The sequence below is a fragment of the Microcaecilia unicolor genome, chromosome 4 (genome assembly GCF_901765095.1).
Source record: "Microcaecilia unicolor chromosome 4, aMicUni1.1, whole genome shotgun sequence".
NCBI classification, from domain to species: Eukaryota; Metazoa; Chordata; class Amphibia; order Gymnophiona; family Siphonopidae; genus Microcaecilia; species Microcaecilia unicolor.
This window is the reverse complement of record NC_044034.1, coordinates 235,562,392-235,588,720: the sequence shown is the minus strand read 5'-3', so window position 1 is coordinate 235,588,720 and position 26,329 is coordinate 235,562,392. Positions and strand designations below refer to the sequence as shown.

Below are 26,329 nucleotides of genomic sequence, written 5' to 3'. Positions count from 1 at the left end.
AGCTGAGGGTAAAAAATATTTGGAAAAGTGTCAAAGGACATGTTCTTTTACACCGATCAACCAAGAATGCTTGAGATTAATCATCCATTTATCACGACATGATTAATGTCGAGATTATTGTTTTTCCCAGAGTTCTAGGTATGACTCCTAAAGTTTTCCTCAGAAATATTTCCTTAATTATTACTTCGAAAGGAGCAAAGCCTGTGAAAACTGGGATTGCTTTAATCAGTGGAATTTGAATTAGAGACTTAAGTATATGTATTGATAAATAATTTCTGGTTTTTAAAAGAGAGAGAATGTAATCAGATGTATTATTTCTAACTAAAAATCTGGACAATAAGTATGTTCTCAATGAAATGAATTGACTATACACCTTATTTGGTCTTGAAGAAGCCAACCAGATGATCAATGTGGAATAATGAATTAGATGAGTAATATCTGGGGATAATCAGGTTAATACCATGTTTTCTTTTTTCTGTTTACTGTTTAATTGATCTCCTTGTCTTATCTCACTCTCCCTATTTTTCTTTACTTTGTGGTCTAAGAAAGAGAAAGATTGTATATAATCCATATATCTAGTTGGGATTGTTTTCTTCTTATCTTGTATTAATGTGCAGTCATCTCTGTATTACTGTTTGCAATGGACCCTTGTAAAATGAAAATTATAAATAAATGATTTAAAAAAAACAAGGATGCTTGAGGATCACCACTTCCAACATCTGGAAATAAATAGGTAAGGGGGCTTTTTGGTAATTCCACCGGAGTAAATTCTGGGCTGAAACTGTTCCATTTGACCCAGGATACTTTTATGATAAGGAAGATAGTCACAAAGAATCATGCATCCTTTCTGCCTCCTGTGTTTTCAAAGGCTTACAATAAAGACTGAAAAGCATTTTACCTGCGTAGTTGCTGTTGATGTAGTACTGCTTCTAGATCCCCACATCTGCTGGAACTGTACTCTTATTTCAGCAAAAGTCTCAATGATAACTGCTATGAACACGTTCTAAAAGAAAAGAAAAATAACTATATACAGATAAGAAAGACAAAGAAGTGATTGCTCAAAATTATATGTATTTTTAGTAGCTCTGGGAAAAAAAAACGGAATAATACCTTAACAAGCCACGCAAGAAAGAAGATTAATGTGATGAAATAGAAATAGGAGCGCCACCGGGGAAAACTGTCAATTGCTCTGTACATAAGAAAAACCCAACCTTCTTGAGATGCTGCTTCATACACAGTAAATATGCTTGTACCTGTTGAGAGAAAATAAAAGCACATCTTTAAAGCAGAAGGTATCACAATTCTTTCTGTGAAAGCATTTGGCAGTTAAAGCAGATACATTTATTGTCTCTCTCTTAATACTAAGAATTCCATTTCATTGCTGAAAATATATTACTATATAGATTTTTTGAAATCCCCACCTCAGTTATTTTGGGGCCCACTTACTAAAATGTGTGCTGAATGCTAAGAAGCTTTAGTAAAAGGGTCCCTTTAAGTCTAAGTGGGGAAATTATCAATATAGGCTACTGTTAAATCAGGTTATTTTACCACACATTGGGTTACTTTAGCACAGGGTCTCCTTGCATAAAATGGGACCCTGACCAGAAGTGTGGTAAAATAACCCAACTTAACAGTAGCCCACGTTGATAACTTCCACCCTAAGGAGTCATTGTAGTATGCCGCATTAGTTACTTCCACCCTAAGGGGATGTTTTACTAAGCCACGTTAGTTCGGACAGCAGCACGTGCTACTCACGTGGTAATTTTCTTTTCCTGTGGGAGGCGCATCCAGAGAGTGAAGAGTAGGCGTACCTATGGTAATCGGGTAGCACAGATACTACCATGTGCTAGCTGATTAGCACAGGAGTAGAATGGGAGTCCCTACCCCCTCCTAAATAAGTGGCAGTAAGGTCTCCCAGTGGTAATGGCCACTCCTCAGGCATACCAGCCAGACTGCATAAATGGAAAATGTTGGACAATTATCTTTCCACTCTGATACAATTAGGTTGATTATATGGTTTAAATCAACGCATATCCTTGCTGTTATACCTTAACTATGTTTTTACTCTATTGTTGTTAGAATACTTAATTTAAAATTTTTTAAAAAGCCAACCATAGCTATTTTTCTGCCGTGCTAGAAAGTGGTCGGATTGCGTGGCAAACCCACGTGCTAACCGCAGCGCGTCCACTTTCCAGGGGCGTAGCCACGGGCAGGCCTGAGTGGGCCCAGGCCCAGCCATTTTCCCTCCAGGCCTGCCCATCCACATCCTTCGCGTGCTGTCACTACCCTTTTGTCCCGCGGAGGCAGCGTTCAGTGTTTCCATCCTGCCCTGTCTTCCCCAAGCTCCGCTGCAAGTGCATTCTCCTTTTCGTCCGTCGCGCTGCACTGCCATTCACACAGGCAGCTTCGCTCCTCCCTGCCGCGTTCATCTGGCCCTCTCTGATGCACTTCCTGTTTAGGTCTGGATGAATGCAGCAGGGGGGAGCAAAGCTGCCTGTGTGTATGGCAGCGCAGCGTGACGGGCGAAAAGGAGAAGGATTCCACTTGCAGGGACCGATGCAGCGGAGCCTAGGGAGAAGACAGGGCAGGAAGGAAATGCTGAACGCTGCCTCCGCGGGACAAAAGGGCAGCAACAGCGCACAAAGGATGTGGATGGGCGGGCCTGGAGGGAAAATGGCTGAGCTGCTGGGACATGGGAGGGAGAGGAGGAAGGGGCTGGAGTGCTGCTGGACAAGGGAGGAAGAGGAAGAAGGGACTGGAGGGAAGGGACAGAGCTGCTGGGACATGGGAGGGAGAGGAAGAAGGGACTGGAGGGAAGGGAGAGAGCTACTGGACATGGGAGGGAGAGGAGGAAGGGGCTGGAGAGCTGCTGGACAAGGGAGGAAGAGGAAGAAGGGACTAGAGGGAAGGGAGAGAGCTACTGGACATGGGAGGGAGAGGAAGAAAGGACTGGAGGGAAGGGAGAGAGCTGCTGGGACATGGGAGGGAGAGGAAGAAGGGACTGGAGGGAAGGGAGAGAGCTACTGGGACATGGGAGGGGGAGGAGGAAGGGGCTTGAGTGCTGCTGGACAAGGGAGGAAGAGGAAGAAGGGACTGGAGGGAAGGGACAGAGCTGCTGGGGCATGGGAGGGAGAGAAAGAAGGGACTGGAGGGAAGGGAGAGAGCTACTGGACATGGGAGGGAGAGGAAGAAGGGATTGGAGGGAAGGGAGAGAGCTGCTGGACATGGGAGGATAGGGAGATAAAGAGGGGAGATGGATGAAAGGATGCAGAGAGAAAGGGGAGTGGAAGGATGTGGAGAGAGAGAGGGGAGACTGAACAGAAAAGGGTAGAGATAGAGAGACACTGGATAGAGGGAGAGGGGAGATAGAGACACTAGATGGAAGGATCAGGAGAGAGGGTAGATGGGTGGAAGGATGAGGAGAGAAAGAGGGAAGACACTGGGTGGAAGGGTAGGGAGAAAAAGGAGTCGCTGGATGCAAAAGAAAGAGGGGAGACACTGGAAGGATGGGGAGAGAAAGAGGAGAGTTGCTGGATGGAAAGAGGGAGAGGACAGAGTAGGGAAAGACTGGAGAATAAGAGGAAGGGGCATGTGGAGAACACGGGTGAGGAAAAGATGAAAAGCCATAGGTGATGAATGGACAGGAAACCTTGGCAAGAGAAAGACGACTTGGAAAGCAGAATCTAGAGACTGGGAGCAACACAATGAGAACAAGTAAATGGCCATACAACAAAGGTAAAGAAAATAATTTTATTTTTAATTTAAGATAAAGTAATATGGTACCTGTGTTAATAAAGTTTCAGAGACCAATACTTCCTTCCTTAGGTCAGGAAAGGATACCATAACAGCATTATACTGACCTGAGGCAGGAGGTTTTGGCCTCTGAAAGCTCATTGAAAAGGGTGTTAGGCTATTAAATAAATTATTTTCTGAAACCTAGTTAGTAGTCAATGGGGCTCATTTTTGAAAGACAAAAACGACCAAAAAGTGGCATAAACTAGCAGATAAAAAGTGTCATAAACTAGCAGATGGATGTTTTTCTTACAAAAACATCCAAATTGCTATTTTCGAAACCCATTTTTAAATGTTTTTCTATGCTGTTCATCTGTTGTGCATCCAAATCACAAGGGGGCATGTTAAGGGCATGATTTGGGTGTTCCTAACAATTGGATGTTGTTTTCTGCCATAATGGAACAAAACAAAAATGTTCAGGGCTAAAAGCTGGATGTTTTTTGTCTAGACCTGTTTTAATATTGACTAAGCCACAAAAAAAGTGCCCTAAACGATCAGGAGGGGCATTTTCGAAAGAATCGTCCAAGTTGCGATTTGGACGTCCTTGCAAAATGTCGAAATCCAGGGGCGGGAAAACTCGTATTTTCGAAAAAAGATGGACGTCCATCTTTCGTTTCGAAAATACCGTGAGAGGCATCCAAATCCTTAAATTTGGACATCCCTAGATTTGGACGTCCTTGAATCTGGACCTTTCGGATTATCGGTGATTTTCGAAACCAAAGACGTCCATGTCAAAAACGTCCAAATGCAAGCCATTTGGACTTGGAAGGAGCCAGCATTTGTAGTGCACTGGTCCCCCTGATATACCAGGACACCAACCAGGCACCCTAGGGGGCACTGCAGTGGACTTCAGCAATTGCTCCCAGGAACATAGCTCCTTTACCTTGTGTGCTGAGCCCCCCCAAGACCCCCCCAAAACTCACTACCCACAACTGTACATCACTACCATAGCCCTTACGGGTGAAGGGGGGCACCTGTATATGGGTACCGTGGGTTTGTGGTGAGTTTTGGAGAGCTCGCTGTTTCCTCCACAAATGTAACAGGTAGGGTGGGTATGGCCCTGAGTCCACCTGTCTGAAGTGCACTGCAGTACCCATTAAAACTGCTCCAGGGACCTGCATGCACTGTCATGGACCTGAGTATGACATCTGAGGCTAGCACGAAATATTTTTAAAGATGTTTTTTTGAGGGTGGGAGGGGGTTAGTACCGGTCATTTCGGGCATTTTTTTGTGCCTTATTCATTAAAAAAACACGTCCGGGTGAAAACGTCCAAGTGTTTGTTAGAGATGTCCTTGCTTTTTTCGATTATGGGTCAAAGACGTCCTAGTGTTAGGCACGGCCAAGTCCCACCTTCGCTATGCCTCCGAAACGCCCCCTTGAAATTTGGACGTCCTTGCGACGGACTGCAGTTGGAGACGTCCAAAATCGGGTTTCAATTATACCGATCTGGACATCTGTGAGAAGGACGTCCATCTTCCATTTTATGTCGAAAGATGGATGTCCTTCTCTTTCGAAAATGAGTCCACAGATGACCACAGGAAGAATAAAGGAAAGACACTCCCCCAGTGGTCACTGACCCCCTCTCATCCCCCCCCAAAGATGTGAAACATTATTTACCAGCCTCTATGATAGCTTCAGATGTTTTGGCCAGTCCTAAGAAGGTCCCTGGAGTAGACTAGTGGTTGGTGAACTACACTGTGGAGAAGGGGACCCAGGATCATAATCATTATCTACTCTGTTACACTTGTGGTGGAAAGTGTCAGCCCCCACAAAACCCACCAAATACCTACTGTACCCACATACAGGTGACACATGCAGCCATAAGGGCTATTGTAGTGGTGTATAGTTGAGGACAGTAAGTTTTTGGTGGGTGAGATGTGTACCTAGGATCTTTTATGTGAAGTCTACTGCAGTGGCCCCTAGGGTGCCCCACTGCTCTGCTGGGATGCCTGTAAGGCCAGTCTACGACGAAAGCTGGCTCCTCCTACCAGGGCCACTGAGAGACTGGGCCAGGCCCGGGGAGGGCCGCCCCGGGCCCCCCCACCCAAGGTCGCCGGGCCCCCCCTCCACCCGCCACTGGGTCCTCTCACCACCCCCGGGCCCTCTGCACTGTCCTTAAGCGCCTCACCTTTGAAAGTGCAGCAAGCAGCAGCAGACTACTCCTTCCTTTTGTGTCCCGTCCTCGCGGAAGTTACGTCAGGCGAGGGCAGGACACGGAAGGAAGGAGTGGTCTGACGCTACTTGCTGTGCTTTTGAAGGTGAGGCGCTTAAATTCAATGCCAGGGAGCGAAGGAAGGCGGGCGGGCCGGACTGCGGCGCCGGGCCCACCCCCTGGAGGCCCGGGGAACTTTGTCCTCCCTGTCCCCCCTCTCGGCGGCCCTGCCTCCTACATCCCAATGGCTTAATTTTTTTTTTAATGGTCCAAAAAAAATAGATGCACTAAGCAGAAAGCATCTAGAAAATGGTCATTTTGGAAACAAAAAGATAGACGTGTTTCAAAATGGCCTTGTTCACTACTTGATTTTTGGATGTTTTCAGCAAAATGTCCAAAGTTGGATTTATACATCATATCTATCATCCTTCAACTGGATTTGTCTTTTACAAATTCTGTATTAAAAAGGAAAATATATTTACTAATTTGAGAGCCCTTCTACTAAAGTGTTGCTAGAATTTGGGCTTAATGCATTGTAACTTCGGATTTTACTGCATGCTAAGCCCAGATATAAAGCAGCACCTTTCAAGACATTCCCTCTATTTTTTATTGCAGATCGTATGAAAGTGTTCATTAGCATACAGTACCTGTTGAGAGTAACACAGCAACAGTTACTGCCTTCTATTTAGGAGGTGCTAAGTGCTTCTGCATTAACTCTGCATTAGCCAGTTAGCATACGGTAAAGCGAATGCTACATACCTGTAGAAGGTATTCTCCGAGGACAGCAGGCTGATTGTTCTCACTGATGGGTGACGTCCACGGCAGCCCCTCCAATCCGGAATCTTCACTAGCAAAGTCTTTGCTAGCCCTCGCGCGCCGATGCGCACCGCGCATGCGCGGCCGTCTTCCCGCCCGAAACCGGCTCGTGCCGGCCAGTCTCATATGTAGCAAGACAAAGAGAAGGGAAGACACAACTCCAAAGGGGAGGCGGGCGGGTTTGTGAGAACAATCAGCCTGCTGTCCTCGGAGAATACCTTCTACAGGTATGTAGCATTCGCTTTCTCCGAGGACAAGCAGGCTGCTTGTTCTCACCGATGGGGTATCCCTAGCCCCCAGGCTCACTCAAAACAACAACCATGGTCAATTGGGCCTCGCAACGGCGAGGACATAACTGAGATTGACCTAAAAACTTATCCAACTAACTGAGAGTGTAGCCTGGAACAGAATAAAACATGGGCCATGGGGGGTGGAGTTGGATTCTAAACCCCGAACAGATTCTGAAGCACTGACTGCCTGAACCGACTGTCGCGTCGGGTATCCTGCTGCAGGCAGTAATGAGATGTGAATGTGTGGACAGATGACCACGTCGCAGCTTTGCAAATCTCTTCAATAGTGGCTGACTTCAAGTGGGCTACCGACGCTGCCATGGCTCTAACATTATGAGCCGTGACATGACCCTCAAGAGCCAGCCCAGCCTGGGCGTAAGTGAAGGAAATGCAATCTGCTAGCCAATTGGATATGGTGCGTTTCCCCACAGCCACTCCCCTCCTGTTGGGATCAAAAGAAACAAACAATTGGGCGGACTGTCTGTTGGGCTGTGTCCGCTCCAGATAGGCCAATGCTCTCTTGCAGTCCAATGTGTGCAGCTGACGTTCAGCAGGGCAGGAATGAGGACGGGGAAAGAATGTTGGCAAGACAATTGACTGGTTCAGATGGAACTCCGACACAACCTTTGGCAAGAACTTAGGGTGAGTGTGGAGGGCTACTCTGTTATGATGAAATTTGGTGTAAGGAGCCTGGGCTACCAGGGCCTGGAGCTCACTGACTCTACGAGCTGAAGTAACTGCCACCAAGAAAATGACCTTCCAGGTCAAGTACTTCAGATGGCAGGAATTCAGTGGCTCAAAAGGAGGTTTCATCAGCTGGGTGAGAACGACATTGAGATCCCATGACACTGTAGGAGGCTTGACAGGGGGCTTTGACAAAAGCAAACCTCTCATGAAGCGAACAACTAAAGGCTGTCCCGAGATCGGCTTACCTTCCACACGGTAATGGTATGCACTGATCGCACTAAGGTGAACCCTTACAGAGTTGGTCTTGAGACCAGACTCAGACAAGTGCAGAAGGTATTCAAGCAGGGTCTGTGTAGGACAAGAGCGAGGATCTAGGGCCTTGCTGTCACACCAGACGGCAAACCTCCTCCATAGAAAGAAGTAACTCCTCTTAGTGGAATCTTTCCTGGAAGCAAGCAAGATGCGGGAGACACCCTCTGACAGACCCAAAGAGGCAAAGAGGGGCATAATCGACCAGAAACGCCTATCTCCATGGGCGTTAATCTCCGAGAACGGGTCCGTGAAGGGGCGGAGTGAAGCGTATTTTTTAAAAAAAATAGACGCCCATGCTTTATTCGCCAAGGTGTGAGCTGGGCGTTTTTGCTTTTCACCGATAATGGAAAATGAAATCGCCCAGCTCAAAAACGAATAAATGCAAGGCATTTGTTCGTGGGAGGGGCCAGGATTCATAGTGCACTGGTCCCCCTCACATGCCAGGACACCAACCGGGCACCCTAGGGGGCACTTTTACAAAAACAAAAAAAAAGGTAAAAGAGCTCCCAGGTGCATAGCACCCTTCCCTTGGGTGTTGAGCCCCCCAAATCCCCCTCAAAACCCACTGCCCACAAGTCTACACCAGTACTATAGCCCTAAGCGGTGAAGGGGGGCACCTACATGTGGGTACAGGGGGTTTGGGGGGGGTTGGACGACTAGTAGCATTAAGCAGCACAATTGTAACAGGTAGGGGGGGGATGGGCCTGGGTCCACCTGCCTGACGTCCACTGCACCCCCTAACAACTGTTCCAGGGACCTGCATACTGCTGCTTGGGAGGAGGGTATGACATTTGAGGGTGAAAGTAAAAAGTTGTGAAACATCATTTGTTGTGGTGGGAGGGGGTTAGTGACCACTGGGGGAGTCAGGGGAGGTCATCCCCGACTCCCTCTGGGGGTCATCTGGTCATTTAGGGCACTTTTTGGGGCCTTATTCGTCAAAAAACAGGGTCCAGGAAAAGTGCCCTAAATTCTAGCTACAAATGCATCCATTATCGGCGAAGGGCGCCCATCTCTGTTCGGGTGATAACCACGCCCCAGTTCCGCCTTCACCACGCCTCCGACACTCCCCCGTCAACTTTGTCCGCATCCGCGACGGAGTGCAGTTGAAAGCGTCCAAAGTTCGGCTTTCGATTATGCCGCTTTATTTGTTTTTGTGAGAAGAACGCCCATCTCCCGATTTAGGTCGGAACTTGGGCGTTATTCTCGTTCGATTATAAGCAGGAAAGTCTACGCTCTCAACATCCAGGCCGTGAGAGCCAGGGACCAGAGGTTGGGATGCAGAAGCGCCCCTTTGTCCTGTGTGATGAGGGTCGGAAAACACTCCAATCTCCACGGTTCTTCGGAGGACAACTCCAGAAGAAGAGGGAACCAGATCTGACGCGGCCAAAAAGGAGCAATCAGAATCATGGTGCCTCGGTCTTGCTTGAGTTTCAACAAAGTCTTCCCCACCAGAGGTATGGGAGGATAAGCATACAGCAGACCCTCCCCCCAGTCCAGGAGGAAGGCATCCGATTCCAGTCTGCCGTGGGCCTGAAGCCTGGAACAGAACTGAGGGACTTTGTGGTTGGCTCGAGATGCGAAGAGATATACCAAGGGGGTGCCCCACACCTGGAAGATCTGTCGCACTACACGGGAATTGAGCGACCACTCGTGAGGTTGCATAATCCTGCTCAACCTGTCAGCCAGACTGTTGTTTACGCCTGCCAGATATGTGGCTTGGAGCACCATGCCGTGACGGCGAGCCCAGAGCCACATGCTGACGGCTTTCTGACACGGGGGCGAGATCCGGTGCCCCCTGCTTGTTGATGTAATACATGGCAACCTGGTTGTCTGTCTGAATTTGGATAATTTGGTGGGACAGCCGATCTCTGAAAGCCTTCAGAGCGTTCCAGACCACTCGTAACTCTAGAAGATTGATCTGCAGATCGCGTTCCTGGAGGGACCAGCTTCCTTGGGTGTGAAGCCCATCGACATGAGCTCCCCACCCCAGGAGAGACGCATCCGTGGTCAGCACTTTTTGTGGCTGAGGAATTTGGAAAGGACGTCCCAGAGTCAAATTGGACCAAATCGTCCACCAATACAGGGATTTGAGAAAACTCGTGGACAGGTGGATCACGTCTTCTAGATCCCCAGCAGCCTGAAACCACTGGGAAGCTAGGGTCCATTGGGCAGATCTCATGTGAAGGCGGGCCATGGGAGTCACATGAACTGTGGAGGCAATGTGGCCCAGCAATCTCAACATCTGCTGAGCTGTGATCTGCTTGGACGCTCGCACCCGCGAGACGAGGGACAACAAGTTGTTGGCTCTCGTCTCTGGGAGATAGGCGCGAGCCGTCCGAGAATCCAGCAGAGCTCCTATGAATTAGAGTTTCTGCACTGGGAGAAGATAGGACTTTGGATAATTTATCACAAACCCCAGTAGCTCCAGGAGGCGAATAGTCATCTGCATGGACTGTAGAGCTCCTGCCTCGGATGTGTTCTTCACCAGCCAATCGTCGAGATATGGGAACACGTGTACCCCCAGTCTGCGAAGTGCCGCTGCTACTACAGCCAAGCACTTCGTGAACACTCTGGGCGCAGAGGCGAGCCCAAAGGGTAGCACACAGTACTGGAAGTGACGTGTGCCCAGCTGAAATCGCAGATACTGTCTGTGAGCTGGCAGTATCGGGATGTGCGTGTAGGCGTCCTTCAAGTCCAGAGAGCATAGCCAATCGTTTTCCTGAATCATGGGGAGAAGGGTGCCCAGGGAAAGCATCCTGAACTTTTCTTTGACCAGATATTTGTTCAGGGCCCTTAGGTCTAGGATGGGACGCATCCCCCCTGTTTTCTTTTCCACAAGGAAGTACCTGGAATAGAATCCCAGCCCTTCTTGCCCGGATGGCACGGGCTCGAACGCATTGGCGCTGAGAAGGGCGGAGAGTTCCTCTGCAAGTACCTGCTTGTGCTGGAAGCTGTAAGACTGAGCTCCCGGTGGACAATTTGGAGGTTTTGTGGCCAAATTGAGGGTGTATCCTTGCCGGACTATTTGGAGAACCCACTGATCGGAGGTTATGAGAGGCCACCTTTGGTGAAAAGCTTTCAACCTCCCTCCGACTGGCAGGTCGCCCGGCACTGACACTTGGATGTCGGCTATGCTCTGCTGGAGCCAGTCAAAAGCTCGTCCCTTGCTTTTGCTGGGGAGCCGAGGGGCCTTGCTGAGGCGCACGCTGCTGACGAGAGCGAGGGCGCTGGGGCTTAGCCTGGGCCGCAGGCTGTCGAGAAGGAGGATTGTACCTACGCTTACCAGAAGAGTAGGGAACAGTCCTCCTTCCCCCAAAAAATCGTCTACCTGTAGAGGTAGAAGCTGAAGGCTGCCGGCGGGAAAACTTGTCGAAAGCGGTATCCCGCTGGTGGAGCTGCTCTACCACCTGCTCGACTTTCTCTCCAAAAATGTTATCCGCACGGCAAGGCGAGTCCGCAATCCGCTGCTGGAGTCTATTCTCCAGGTCGGAGGCACGCAGCCATGACAGTCTGCGCATCACCACACCTTGAGCAGCGGCCCTGGACGCAACATCAAAGGTGTCATACACCCCTCTGGCCAGGAATTTTCTGCACGCCTTCAGCTGCCTGACCACCTCCTGAAAATGCTTGGCTTGCTCAGGGGGGAGCTTGTCCACCAAGCCCGCCAACTGCTGCACATTGTTCCGCATGTGTATGCTCGTGTAGAGCTGGTACGACTGAATTTTGGCCACGAGCATAGAGGAATGGTAGGCCTTCCTCCCAAAGGTTCTAGAGTCTTTGCCCGGGGGCGCCGAAGCATGCTCCCTAGAACTCTTAGCCTTCTTTAGGGCCAAATCCACAACTCCAGAGTCGTGAGGCAACTGAGTGCGCATCAGCTCTGGGTCCCCATGGATCCGGTACTGGGACTCGATCTTCTTGGGAATGTGGGGGTTAGTTAATGGCTTGGTCCAGTTCGCCAGCAATGTCTTTTTGAGGACATGATGCATGGGTACTGTGGACGCTTCCTTAGGTGGAGAAGGATAGTCCAGGAGCTCAAACATTTCAGCCCTGGGCTCGTCCTCCACAACCACCGGGAAGGGGATGGCCGTAGACATCTCCCGGACAAAGGAAGCGAAAGACAGACTCTCGGGAGGAGAAAGCTGCCTTTCAGGAGAGGGAGTGGGATCAGAGGGAAGACCATCAGACTCCTCGTCAGAGAAATATCTGATGTCCTCCTCTTCCTCCCACGAGGCCTCACCATCGGTATCAGACAGAAGTTCACGAACCTGTGTCTGAAGCCATGCCCGGCTCAACTCCGTGGAACCCCGGCCACGGTGGGAGCGTCGAGAGGTAGACTCCCGCGCCCGCACCGGCGAAGCTCCCTCCGCCGACGTAGTCGGGGAGCCTTCCTGGGAGGCGACCGCAGTCGGTACCGCAAACGGTACCGATGTCGGAGACCTCACCCCGGGCAAGGGGCCAGCCGGCGCCTCACTCGACGGTACCGGTGGCGCAAGCACCCCCGGTACTGGAGGGGAAGGGCGCAACAGCTCTCCCAGAATCTCTGGGAGAACGGCCCGGAGACACTCGTGCAGAGCGGCTGTGGAGAAAGACGTGGAAGCCGATGCAGGTGTCGATGTCAGAGTCTGTTCCGGGCGTGGAGGCTGTTCCGGGCTGTCCAGAGTGGAGCGCATCGACACCTCCTGAACAGAGGGTGAGCGGTCCTCTCGGTGCCGATGCCTGCTGGGTGCCGACTCCCTCGGCGACCCAGAGCTCTCGGTGCCGACGCGGGAAGGGGACCGGTGTCGATGCTTCTTCGACTTCTTGGGACGAAGCACGTCACCGGAGCTTCCCGGCACCGACGAGGAGGACGTAGAATCCAGCCGTCGCTTCCTCGGGGCCGAGGCCGAAGAAGGTCGGTCTCGGGGGGGCTGTACCGCAGGAGCCCTCAGGGTAGGGGGAGACCCACCCGAAGGCTCACCGCCACCAGCAGGGGAATGGACAGCCCTCACCTGCACTCCAGACGAAGCACCACCGTCCAACAACATCAGCAGACGAGGTCCCGGTACCACCGACGTCGACACAGTCGTCCGATGTCTCAGCGCCGATGCAGAGGGTCGATGCCTCGATGCACTCGATGCACTGGCGGCCGAGGATGAAGGTCTGGACGCTGGAGACGTCGATGCACTCGATACCCCCGGTGCCGATGCCGACGAAGAGCCCGAGAACAAAACGTTCCACTGGGCCAATCTCGCTACCTGAGTCCGCTTTTGTAAAAGGGCGCAGAGACTACAGGCCTGCGGGCGGTGCCCAGCCCCCAGACACTGAAGACACGACGCGTGCCTGTCAGTGAGCGAGATTACTCGGGCGCACTGGGTGCACTTCTTGAAGCCGCTGGGAGACTTCGATGACATGGGCGGAAAAATCTCGTCAGCGAAATCGAAACTCGTAATTGCGGTAGGCACCAAAAACGAGGGGAAGAGAAAATTCGACCCGAGGCCTGAAAAAAGGCCTACCCCGAAGACGAAAGAAAACTTACCGGGGCAAAAACTGGAAGTAGCGGGAAGGGAAATCTTCCAAATCTTTTTTTTATTTTTTTTTTGTAGCGAAACCAGAAAAGGAGACGCGCGAGGTCAACTTTAGGGGCGCGAACGGCAAAACACGACCGTACCGAGCGCGGACAAAAGAAGACTGGCCGGCATGAGCCGGTTTCGGGCGGGAAGACGGCCGCGCATGCGCGGTGCGCATCGGCGAGCGAGGTCTAGCAAAGACTTTGCTAGTGAAGATTCCGGATTGGAGGGGCTGCCGTGGACGTCACCCATCAGTGAGAACAAGCAGCCTGCTTGTCCTCGGAGAAGTATTCATTTATTTATTTATTTATTTAGTTACATTTGTATCCCACATTTTCCCACCTATTTGCAGGCTCAATGTGGCTTACATAGTTACGGAGAGGCGTTCACGGACTCCGGTATGAACAAATACAAAGTGATGATGTGGTAAGATAGAATTCATGTGGAACAGTCAACGAAACAGTTGTGTTATGTCCATTACGTACTTTACTTTTGTTGTGTTGCAGAGATCATGCATTTAAGTTGGATGGGTAGGGTATGCCTTTTTAAACAGGTTAGTTTTTAGTGATTTCCGGAAGTTCAGCTGGTGGAACATTGTTTTTAGGGCTTTTGGTAATGCGTTCCACAGTTGCGTGCTTATGTAGGAAAAACTGGATGCGTAAGTTGATTTGTATTTAAGTCCTTTGCAGCTTGTATAATGCATTAGCTGGCTAACGCTTCCATGCCCACTCTCCACTCATGACATGACCCCTCACAAAAAATTATTTAAAAATCACTAACACGTTGTTAAACATGCACAAACAAGCATACCACAAAACCACTTAATGTGGTTGTGCATTAGCCTGTTTTTACACTTTGACTGCTCATTAAGTGCCTAATGTACTTTATTAAAAGGACCGTCTGGCACATTAATATATAAATTATTATCTTCTAAAAATTTTGCAACACATTGAAGATCATCATTTACAGATATGAAGAAGGGGTATTCTGGTTAGACCTGAAAAGTAAACATCAGTGGCCTAGCTAGAATGGGCCCCAGGCAGAAAAGTTAAGATGGGCCCCATAACACCATCTCTCCAAAGGTAATGAGGGCCTGAGGGCCTGAAAGGGGGGGAGGGGAGCATTCAGAGCTCCATTAACAAAACCCTGCAAAACATGGATTCCAGGTCAACAAGAGGAGAGTTTTCATTTGAGTTTTAATTACATTTAATTAGTTTCTGAGAAGCAAATATTAAATAAATTACCCAGTATAGCATATAACCTTAAGCTTCTTTATATTAATCTACTATCCATAGTACCTTAAGAAGTTTTAATTAAACAACACTTTAATTGAAGGGGATCTCGAGATTGATCAGTGGGGCACAATACAGGGAATGCGCTTACCGGGTGATACACCGAGCCTATATGGCCCAAGAACAGCTAACAAAATTTGGGGGGGGGGGGGGGGGGGGGTACAAACATTGTTGTGTAAGCGCTATGGGAGGGCAGACAACACTTTCTATCATGCTTTTTGGGATTGTAGGCAAATCAGACAATTTGGGGGGAAAATTGTTAATTACATGTCAAACATACTAGGACAAGAAATAGCGGGCACACCAGTGCAATTGCTTTTGAACATACCAGGATCCTTTAGGGGGCGACACAGGAGGAAACCTTATTATTTCGTAAACTCAGTTTGTTGGCAAAAAAATGCATCTTACAACACTGGACGGCTGAAAATGGGCCGGAATTTTGGCACTGGCGTAACCTTGTCCACCAGCTGATGGTGTGGGAAGCAAAGGAGACTAAAGGATCAAGGAAAAGGAAACAAACTTTCCTTAAGATTTGGGGTACTTACATAGATACTTTGTCTCACAGGGCGAAGAGCTTGGTCATTAATATATTGTAGCAGTCGGAAATGCATAAAACACCAATGGGCATTAGCAGGGAGAAGAGGGAGGGAAGGGGGGAGGGGGAGGCTTTGGAGGGTAGTCATAAGAGGGGGAGGCAATACAACAAAGAAAAAATAGGAAACATAATGTTGACTAAGAATATAAGTATTGATAGATTTATTGCTGTTAGATGTGACAAGGTATGCTATGGTACTACCGGTTGTCTTGTCATTTTCAATCAAAAGCTGAAAAGTACGATGGTGGAGAGCTATAAGAAACAAGCTCGCTATACTTCATTTGAATGTTGATGTTTATAGAAATTGATTGTAATGGTGAGATTACTTGTTTGCACTATGTTTAGAAACTAATACCAAGATCGAAATAACTTTGAAAGGTGGGAGGAGTGGAGTGGGAGGGGGAGGGGAGCAAATGTTAACAAAAATATTTGATGATATCTCAACATGCTTGTACTCAGTTTGTTTTACTTTCAAATGGATATATAATGCGACTGTTGACTGTTAACTCTGTTATATCGTCAATAAAAATTGTTGAAATATAAACAACTCTGTAATACTAAGATGCAGACAGCAGCCCAGCAGCAAGAGGGGTGCTATCCAGTTTTTTGCACTGAGTGTTACATGTATGATTATCTCCCAGTTGGTGAGAGGTTATATGTGTGTGCTCAATGCAAAGAGCTCCTAGCTCTCAGAGAACGAGTCTGTTCTTTTGAGGTTAGAGTAGCAGACTTGGAGGAGCTGAGGGAGACAGAGCGGTACATAGAGGAGGCCTACAGGGACAATGTAGAGAAGTCTCACCTCCAGTCTGGCAACCCCTGTGCTGCCTTTGAGGAGACAGGTATTCTAAAAGGACAGCATTAACCTGGTGAAGCTGGAAGTAATCCTGTAGCCAGGACCAGCCCACCAGGGGATGCAATATCCTCTCGCACCAAGGCTTTGTCTACAGGAGCTCCTGTCCAGGAAGGAAGGGTTGATGGCTATTGTAGTTTGTGATTCGATCATTAGGAATGCAAAGAGATACATGGCATGACGTGAAGATCGTCTGGTCACTTGCCTACCTGGTGCGAAGGTGGCAGACCTCAAGCGTAACCTAAATAGGATTTTAGAAAGTGCTAGAGAGGAGACGGCTGTCTTGGTACATGTGAGTACCAATGATATAGCAAAATGTGGGATAGAGGTTCTGGAAGCCAAATTTAGGCTCTTAGGTAGAAAGCTCAGATCCAGAACCTTTAGGGTAGCATTTTCAGAAGTGTTTTCCGTTCCACTCGCAGTGCCCAAGAGACAAGCAGAGCTCCGGAGTCTCAATGCTTGGATGAGGCGAAGGTGCAGGGAAGAGGGTTTTAGTTTTGTAAGAAACTGGCCAACATTCTAGGGAAAGAAGAGCCTATTCCAGAATGATGGGTTGGTGGAATCGGCATTTAAAGAGGAGATAGAGTAGCTTTCAAACAAGAAACTGGAGGAAGGTTGATAGTCATTCAGAAGCACATGGTACGGAACAAGGTATCTTTCAAAAATATCACCAAAACAGGGAAGATAGGATATCCTGATAGCAAGGTTGCAATTCAGACCATAGTAGACCAGGTGTCCTTAAATAAAAAGCAGAAAGATCTTCAAGATTTCAAATTATCACTGTCAACTGCTGAGCAAGATGCAAATAGGATCAATAAACATAGGGCCCCTTTTACTTAGGAGTGGTAACCCAATGCGGGCTTACTGCTCACTAAACAGGAAGTACATCTTGGCTACCACAGCAGCTCAGCAGTATTTCCCACCCCTAGCGTACCGTCATATCCGGTGCTACAAAAATATATTTATTTTTGTAGCACCAGGGTGTATCCGGTGGTACTTGGGCAATGGATGGCAGTAAGGGCTCTCCCTCAAAATGGCCAAGCGACAAGTGCTTTACTAGCTGCACCGCCATTTCATGCAGGAAAGAAAGACTTCCCTTTTATCTGCAGTGGTAAAAGGGGGCCTTGACGATCAGGCACCCTCTTGTAGCAGATTGGTAAAAAAGGCCCATAGTTTTAAATGTCTATATGCAAATGCCAGAAGCTTAAGAAATAAATGAAAACTTAGATATAATAGGCATATCTGAGACTTGGAGGAAGCAGGATAACTAGTGAGACACTGTCATACCAGGGTGCAAATTATATCATAGTGATAGGGTGGATCGAATTGGTGGCGGGGTAGCATTGTCTGTTAAGGAGGGTCTTGAATCAAATAGATTGAAAATTCTGCAGGAAACAGAACACATCTTGGAATCCCTATGGATTGAAATTCCATGTGTATAGGGGAAAAGGATCGTGACAGGAGTATACTACCGTCCACCTGGCCAGGATGAAAAGACAGATGTAGAAATGTTACCATAAATTAGGGAGGCTAACAAACTGGGGAACACAATAATAATGGGCGATTTCAATTACCCCGATATTGACTGGGTAACATCAGGGCATGCTAGGGAAGTAAACTTCCTTGACAAAATCAAGGACTGCTTTATGGAGCAGCTGGTACAGGAGCTGGAAAGAGAAGAAAAATTCTAAACCTAGTCCTTATTGGAGCGCATGGTCTGGTGCAGGAGTTAATGGTGCTGGGGCCGCTTGATAACAGTGATCACAATATGATCAGAATTGATATCGGCTATGGAGTAAGTACACAGAAAATCCAATACGTTAGCATTTAATTTTCAAAAAGGAGACTACAATAAAATGAGAAGGTGAAAAAAAAACTCAGAGGAGCAGCTGCAAAGGTCAAAAATTTACGTCAGGAATAGATGCTGTTCAAAACTGCATGTATTAAAAAATGAGGAAGGAAGGCCAAACAACAGCTGCATTAGTTAAAAGGCGAGGTGAAGGAAGCTTTTAGAGCTAAAAGAAAATACTTCAGAAAATGGAAGAAGGATCTGACTAAAAATAATAAGAAACAGCATAAGGAATGGCAAGTCAAATGCAAAGTGATGATAAGGAAGGCAAAGAGGGAAAAAAAGATTGCATTGTAGGCAAAAACACATAGTAAAAACATTTTTAAGTATATTAAAAGCAAGTAGCTGGCAAAATTAGTTGGACCGCTAGACAACCGAGGAGTAAAAGGGGCACTCAGGGAAGACAAAGCCATAGTAGAGAGATTAAATGAATTCTTTGAGCAGGGACTGTCTCTCTATGTCAAGTGTTCAGCGCTGCGTGCGTCTGGTAGCGCTATACAAATGCTATTAGTAGTAGTAGTAGATACCAGTGCCAGAAATGGTATTCAAAACTGAAGAGTAATAGAAACTAAATGAAATCTCTATAAACCTGGAAGATATAATGCCTTTCCCCAATAATTGTGGACTTTTGGAATGGTATGTTTTCAGATTCCTCTTTTTGTTATTTCTGACTTATGTTAATTGATGTAATATTGTCCCTTTGCCTATTTCAAGATGTTTTCTTCAATTATATATTTTGGAAATTTAATAAAAATTAAAAAAAAAAATCAAGCATGGTACCAGAAGTTTGGAGGGTGGCCAATGTAATGCCAATTTGTAAAAAAGGTTCCAGAGGTGATCTGGGAAATTATAGACTGGTGAGCCTGACATCGGTGCCAGGCAAAATGGTAAAGACTATTATAAAGAACAAAAATACAGAGCATATGCAAAAGCATGGATTAATGAGACAAAGCCAACATGGATTTAGTGAAGGGAAATCTTGCCTCACCAATCTACTGTATTTTTTTGAAGGGGTGAACAAATATATGAATAAAGGTGAGCTGGTTGATATTGTGCATCTGGATTTTCAAAAGGCATTTGACAAAGTGCCTCACAAAAGACTCCAGAGGAAATTGGAGAGTCATGGGATAAGACATAATATTCTATTATTGATTAAAAACTGGTTAAAAGATAGAAAACAGAGAGTAGGGTTGTCACTATTCTCAATGGAGAAGGGTAGATAGTGTGGTTCCCCAGGGATCTGTGCTGGGACCGCTGCTTTTTAACATATTTATAAATATCTAGAGTTGGGAGTAATAGTGAGGTAATTAAATTTGCTGTTATTCAAAGTTGTTAAATTAAAGAGAAGATTGTGAAAAATTACAAGAGGACCTTACAAGGCTGGGAGACTGGGTATCCAAATGGCAGATGATGTTTAATCCTAGCAAATGCAAAGTGATGCATGTAGGAAAGAGAAACCTGAACTATATTTACGTGATGCAAGGTTCCACATTAGGAGCCACCAACCAGAAAAGGGATCTAGGTGTCATCGTTCATGATATGTTGAAACCCTCTGCTCAGTGTGCGGTGGTGGCTAAGAGAGCAAATAGAATATTGGGTATTATTAGGAAAGGCATGGAAAACAAAAATGAGGGCGTTATAATACCTTTGTATCACTCCATGGTGTGACTGCACCTCGAATACTGTGTGCAATTCTGGTCACCGCATCTCAAAAAAGATATATTGGAATTAGAAAAGGTACAGAGAAGTGCGACAAAAATGATAAAGGGGATGGGATGACCTCCCTATGAGGAAAGGCTAAAGTGCCTAGGGCTCTTCAGCTTGGAGAAAAGAAGGCTGAAGAGAGATATGATAGATGTCTATAAAATAATTAGTGGAGTAGAACGGGTAGAGGTGAATCGCTCGTTTACTCTTTCCAAAAATACTAGGACTAGGGGGCATACAATGAAGCAACAAAGTCGTAAATTTAAAACAAATTGGAGAAAATATTTTATTCACTCAACGTGTAATTAAACTCTTGAATTCATTGCCAGAGAGTGTAGTAAAAGCAGTTAGCTTAGCAGGATTTAAAAATGGATTGGATAGCTTCCTAAAAGAAAAGTCCATAAGCTATTATTAAGATGGATTTGGGGAAAATCCACTGCTTATTTCTAGGATAAGCAGCATAAAATGTATTGTACTGTCTTTGGATCTTGCCAGGTACTTGTAACCTAGATTGGCTACAGGATGCTGGGTTAACAGGATGCTGGGTTAATGGACCTTTGGACTGTCCCAGTATGGCAACACCTATGTCCTTATGTTATGTTCTAATGTTATCTATACAGAAAGGTTGTTATAATAAAATAGCACTAATGTCCAGAACTCAAATAGCAATAATCCTACCTTTAAAAGGCAGCACTAAAGAACACCAATATACATTCTGCTAGAAAAAAAAACAGAACAAGCCAGACTGCTACAGGTCCCTACATAGAAACTAAACACTAGAAGAATACCTCTCTTCTATCACTTCTGCAGAATACAGGAAGAGCATCAAATACAGAATAAGCAACCACAAACTTCAAATAGAAACTCTGAGAAATCTGAATTCTTTGCAACACTGGAGATACAGAAATGTATTTCCTTCTGTACTATGTAAATTTAAGTTATCAGGGTTGACATTTGGAGATTAAATGTTCTAGTTACTTAACTGAAAATACAATGCATTCTACATTTGTTGTCCGACATTACATTTTACTACCCACTTGGCCCCAGCCTCTCCTTTCAACATTTCTTGTGACATTTTTATCTAAGTTCTTTTCATAGAGTCTCATTTTTATTTCTTCTTTCTTATCCTGTCTTCCTTTCCTCTCTACATCTGTCTTCGAAGATGATCATTCCCCTTAATCATTTTTTCTATTTCTTTCTTCTGTCTATCTCCACTCAGCAGCTACATATTACTCCTCATTCTTTCTTCTCTCACTTTTGTCAAAACTATGATTAGAGATGGCTCCAACAGAAACCCGTGCTGAAACAAAGACTTTGCTCCAGGGACCTGTGGCAACTGAGGCATTTCTATACACAGAGCCCTCACCAAGGAATTCTATTACTAAGCCACGGTAAAAAATGACCTGCGGTAGTATAGGCGCACACACCAGGCCAGTTTTTACTGCATCTGTAAAAAAAGGTGTTTTTTAAAAATGGGATAGGAAAAGGGCCTGCGGTAAAACTGAGCCCTTTACGCCACCCACTGATCTAGCAGATGGGAGGAAATAACTAAAACATCCAGGCGGTATGGGCGCATGCCAAATCTGAAATTACCACCAAGGGGGCACGGAAGTCTGGAAGTCTCGTTTTGGTGCATGCTGAACGCACGTAGTGCCTAACGTGCCTTTGTAAAAGGGCTCCTAAGTGAAGAATTACTTGCAGAACTGCAAGCTGCATGGCAGTATGCTAGCTACTCAGCAACAGCTATCATAAAAGTCTGAGGGGTCCTTTTACTAAGGTACGCTGAAAAATGGCTTGCGGTAGTGTAGGCATAGGTTTTGGGCGCGCGCCAATCCATTTTTCAGTGCACCTGTAAAAAAAAACCCTTTTTAAAATTTTTGCCAAAAATGCACGTGTGGCAAAATCAAAATTGCCATGCATCCATTTTGGGTCTGAGACCTTACCACCAGCCATTGACCTAGCGGTAAAGTCTCACATGGTAACTGGGCAATAATGACCTACGTGTGCCAAATGCCACTTGGAGCGTGTAGCTGACGCGCGCCAGAAAATAAAAAACTTGGGTGGGGGGGGGACCCACGTAGCGGACACGCACCAAAAATGAAATTACTGCAAGGCCCACACGGTAGCCATGTGGTAACTCCATTTTGGCGCATTGGGCACTCGTAGATGCTTAAGCAGCTTAGTAAAAAGGTTCCTAAGTAAGTAGATGCAACTTTTCAACCAGCAGAGGAAGCAGTCCTCTGCAAGCAAGTAAAGGTCCTCCAGCAGCTTGTACTGGAAGACAAGGCAATCATCTACACTGAAGAAGGACCGTCTTCCACAACCTAGTACAATCAATGGTACTCAGTCATCTAGACTACTGCAACGCACTCTACGCTGGTTGCAAAGAGCAAATAATCAACAAACTTCAGACAGCTCAGAACACTGCAGCTAGACTCATATTCGGTAAAACAAAATATGAAAGTGCTAATCCCCTACGAGAAAAGCTACACTGGCTCCCACTTAAAGAACACATCACGTTCAAAATATGCACCCTAGTTCACAAAATCATTCATGGAGACGCCCCAGCCTACATGTCAGACCTGATAGACTTACCACCCAGGAATGCTAAAAAATCATCCTGCCAATTCCTTAATCTTCACTTCCCCAACTGTAAAGGTCTAAAATACAAACTAACGCATGCGTCAACCTTTTCCTACCTGAGCACACAATTCTGGAATGCGCTGCCGCGCAACTTAAAAACGACCTATGAACTAACCAACTTCCGCAAACTATTGAAGACCATCTCTTTAACAAGGCATACCACAAAGATCAATAAATGTGAACTCCTATACATATATCCAGAACTGTCTTACAATTTTGCTTGTTAAACTACTATCATGTTTTATTATCATGTTACCCAAGATCCTTCTGTAATACTAAATGTATATTTTTTCATGTTGCCACCATTCATGATGTATATTGTAAGCCACATTGAGCCTGCAAAGAGGTGGGAAAATGTGGGATACAAATGCAATAAATAATGCAATTGCTCTCATAATGGACAGCCAAGAGGCAGAAGAGCCACAACAAACCCCCTTGAAGTGGGCAAGGATTATGGGATTCTATTTGGCAACTGGATGTGCCAAAAACCATTACCATGGAGTGTGAAGACATCCACACCATGTCCACACCACTCCTCTGCATTTGAACTGATTCTTCTATTTTTGCTGTTTAACACATGCTAGCCAATGGTGCAGATGCATACTTATTCATTTTTATTTATTTAATACACAAACTTGATATACTGCAGAGGGCCTGGAATACACTTCAAAGCGGATTACAAAATGCATGTAAAAAAGAGAGAAAGATTAGCAGCTGTAGAGAATAATAGGAGAAAAGGAGATGGGAGGTAGCAGGTACATAGGAAGTCTAGGGTGTAGGCAAGTAGAACACAGTATTGAGATGGGTTTTCAAGGCCTGCTTAACAGTGAAGATGATGGGTTGGTCATGGATACGGTGAAGGAGGTCATTCCAAAGCTTTGGCCTAAGTAACTGAAGGTAGCGTCACAGGTGTGGTTGAAGTGGATGAGAAATGGTGGAGGTAATACGAGGAGAATGTTGTCAGCAGATCTAAGGCAACGGAGGGGAGAGTAGGGGATAAATAGTATAGAAAGGGCCAGAGGAAAATCTAGATTTATACACCAGAGTATTTTGACTGTAATATGGGCAGAGATCGGGGGCCAGTGTCTGGACTGTAGGAGGGGGGTGACGTGATCAAAGCGATGGGCATAGTGGAGAAGTTTAACCATAGTAGATTGGACTAGCTGTAAGAGTTTGATGCTTTGGACAGGGCGGCCAGCACAAATGGAGCTGCACTAATCCAGATGTGATATTACAAGGGCATGGAGGAGAGGAAGTAATAAAGAGGCTGGGAGGAGAGAGTGAACTGAATAGATTTGATGGAAGGCAAAGAAGGATGAGCAAAGAACAGAGTCAATGTGAGGTTTAAAGGTCAAAGAGGAATCAAATGTGTCACCTAAGATCTTATTGGAGTCCTTGTACACTAGAGGTTTGCTGTCAAGGCTAGGGGCGGGGAGGGAGGTGTGACATGAAGAAGAGAAAACACTTCACATCTGGAGCTGTAGAGAAATGGGAGGTTGGACTTAAGCCCCATGAAAACCTTAGAAAACCTTAGTTGTTGAGAGTGGTGACTGAAGAAGAATTGGTGACCCTAAAGAAAATCTGAAAGTCGTCTGCATAGCAAAAAGGTGTGCAAGTGTGGTTTTGAATGCCAGTAAAGAAGGGGGACAAGAAAATGTTAAACAGAGCAGGCGCAAGTATGGAACCCTGAGGGACTCCTGAGTGTACGGAAAAGGGTAGGTAGATTCACAGTTGAACAAGAGATGGTAGGAGCGGTCGGAGATACAACTAGTGAACCAAGAGGGGACAGTGACGGAGATACCAACTGAGCAAAGAGGTTGAAGCAGGAGCATGTGATCAACAAGGTTGAAAGCAGAGGACAGATCTAGGGATATCAGGATCACTGAAAAATGTTGATCCAGAGAACTACAATTGAGATAATAGAGGAAAATAAGTAAGGATTCAGTGCTATGGTTTGGGTGAAAGCCCACCTGGAAGGGGTGCAGGATGTTACTGGAATCAATGTGCTGGGTAAGTTGTGGGTCAACAAGTTTTTCTAGAACTTTGGAGAAAAAGGGTAGGTTGGAGATGGGGTAAAAATTCACAGAAGTTGCTGAGTCTAAGTGTGGCTTTCTGAGAAGAGGGTGGACAGACGCATGTTTCCAAGTGGAGGACACCGTACCCTCAGACAGTGAGGAAAAAAGTAGGGGGAATAGATGAGGGATGACAGAGCGAGCTAGGCGCTTAACAATGGCAGCAGGCCAGGGATCATCAGGGGAAGACAAAGGATTGAGGGAGCTCAGAGATGGGGTAAGAGTAGTGAAGTGGCCAAATTAAATGAAGACCAAGATGAGGATGGACAGGTGGCAGAAGGAGGGGAGACAGAAAGGACGAAGGAGAGAGTGAGACTGGGGTATGAACAGAGGCAGGAAGAGGGTTTGGAGAGGGGGAAGAAGGAAGAGTAGGAAGTAATGCAGAGCGAAGAAGGGCTGTTTTCGTCTGGCAAGCAGATGAAAGGGAATGCAATGAGAGAATAGAGGGGTCAAAATCTGGGGTGATCCAGAGGACGGGGCAGTTCAATGAAGAATGCAAAATAGCACCTGGGGGAGGTTAAAAGAACAAATGCTTTTGTTGCTAAAGAAGGCGGCTTTGGCTGAGCGAAGTGTGCGACAGGATTCACAATAGCGAATGGGAAAGAAGGCATGGGATGAGGCAGAATGATATTTCCATCATTTCTTTTCTGCAGAATGAAGTTGGGAGTGCAGAAGGCAGAGTGCGGAGGAAAACTAGGGGGCAGAGTGGGCATGGGAAGGTGCTCTGCTAACCAAGGGTGCATTCTGGTCGAGAAGTGAATGGAGTGAATGGTCTAGGTGGGAGACACAAAGGTCTACAGGCAGAGAAGGGGAGGGGGGACAAAATAGTAAGAGAGAGCGGAGAGCACTTCTTCACCAATGGCCTTTGAGAAATAGGAGATGGGGACTGGGAGAGGATTGCTACAGAGAATGTAAGAAGGTAGTGGTCAGACCAGACAATGGGCACAGCAAGGAGAGAGCCAGAAAGAATATTCAGAGTAGGGGAGGAGAAGACAAAATCCAATGTATTACCTGCTTTGTGGATCGGCACAGCAAAAAGACCTTCTGAAATTACGAGAGGTTTGATGGTGCATTGTGTAATGTAGAGAGAAGAGCGAAATATGGGGTGGGGTGGGATGGGCGGGGAATATGAAGAGAGAGAAAGTCAGAAGGGCAAGCATCTAAGAGTAAAACAGTGTAACCAGATATGTAGCCAGGTCTCCGTGATTCATGACGGAGTGAACGTACATTAAGTACACCTACCTTCAAAAGGCTAGACAGTCAGAGATCAAGAGGAGGCAGCATGGGGGCGGATGGGGCAAAAGCAGTAGGAAGATTGCATACAGTGGGGGGTGGGGCTGCGGCCGGTGGAGCACCGGGATGGGGAGAGAGGGAGATGGGGAGAGCAGATGAGGGTGCCATCGTAGGGCCAGGAGAGGTACGCATAGCGAGGAGTAGAGGGAGGAGACTTACCACAGAGGTGCCCAAGGAGGCACCTAGAGAGCGCACAAGGAGCTCCCTCGGCACACGCCTCTGGCACAAGCATCTTGCACCGGTGGGAACATAAGAACATAAGTATTGCCATACTGGGACAGACCAAAGCTCCATCAAGCTCAGCATCCTGTTTCCAACAGTGCTCAATTCAAGTTACAAGAACCTGGCAAAATCTCAAAACAGCACAATACATACATTTTATGCTGCATATCCTAGAAATAAGTGGTGGATATTCCCCAAGTCCATCTTAAAAAT

The 26,329-nt window shown here is 46.7% G+C and overlaps 1 protein-coding gene across 1 annotated transcript in view; it reads right to left on the bottom strand.

The window, feature by feature from the left end:
- Positions 1-26,329, bottom strand: part of NALCN (sodium leak channel, non-selective) — a 690,956-nt gene that overhangs the window by 521,728 nt on the left and 142,899 nt on the right. Inside the window, 2 exon segments of the mRNA XM_030201343.1 lie at positions 899-1,003; positions 1,111-1,253. Coding sequence (XP_030057203.1) covers positions 899-1,003; positions 1,111-1,253 — 248 coding nt within the window.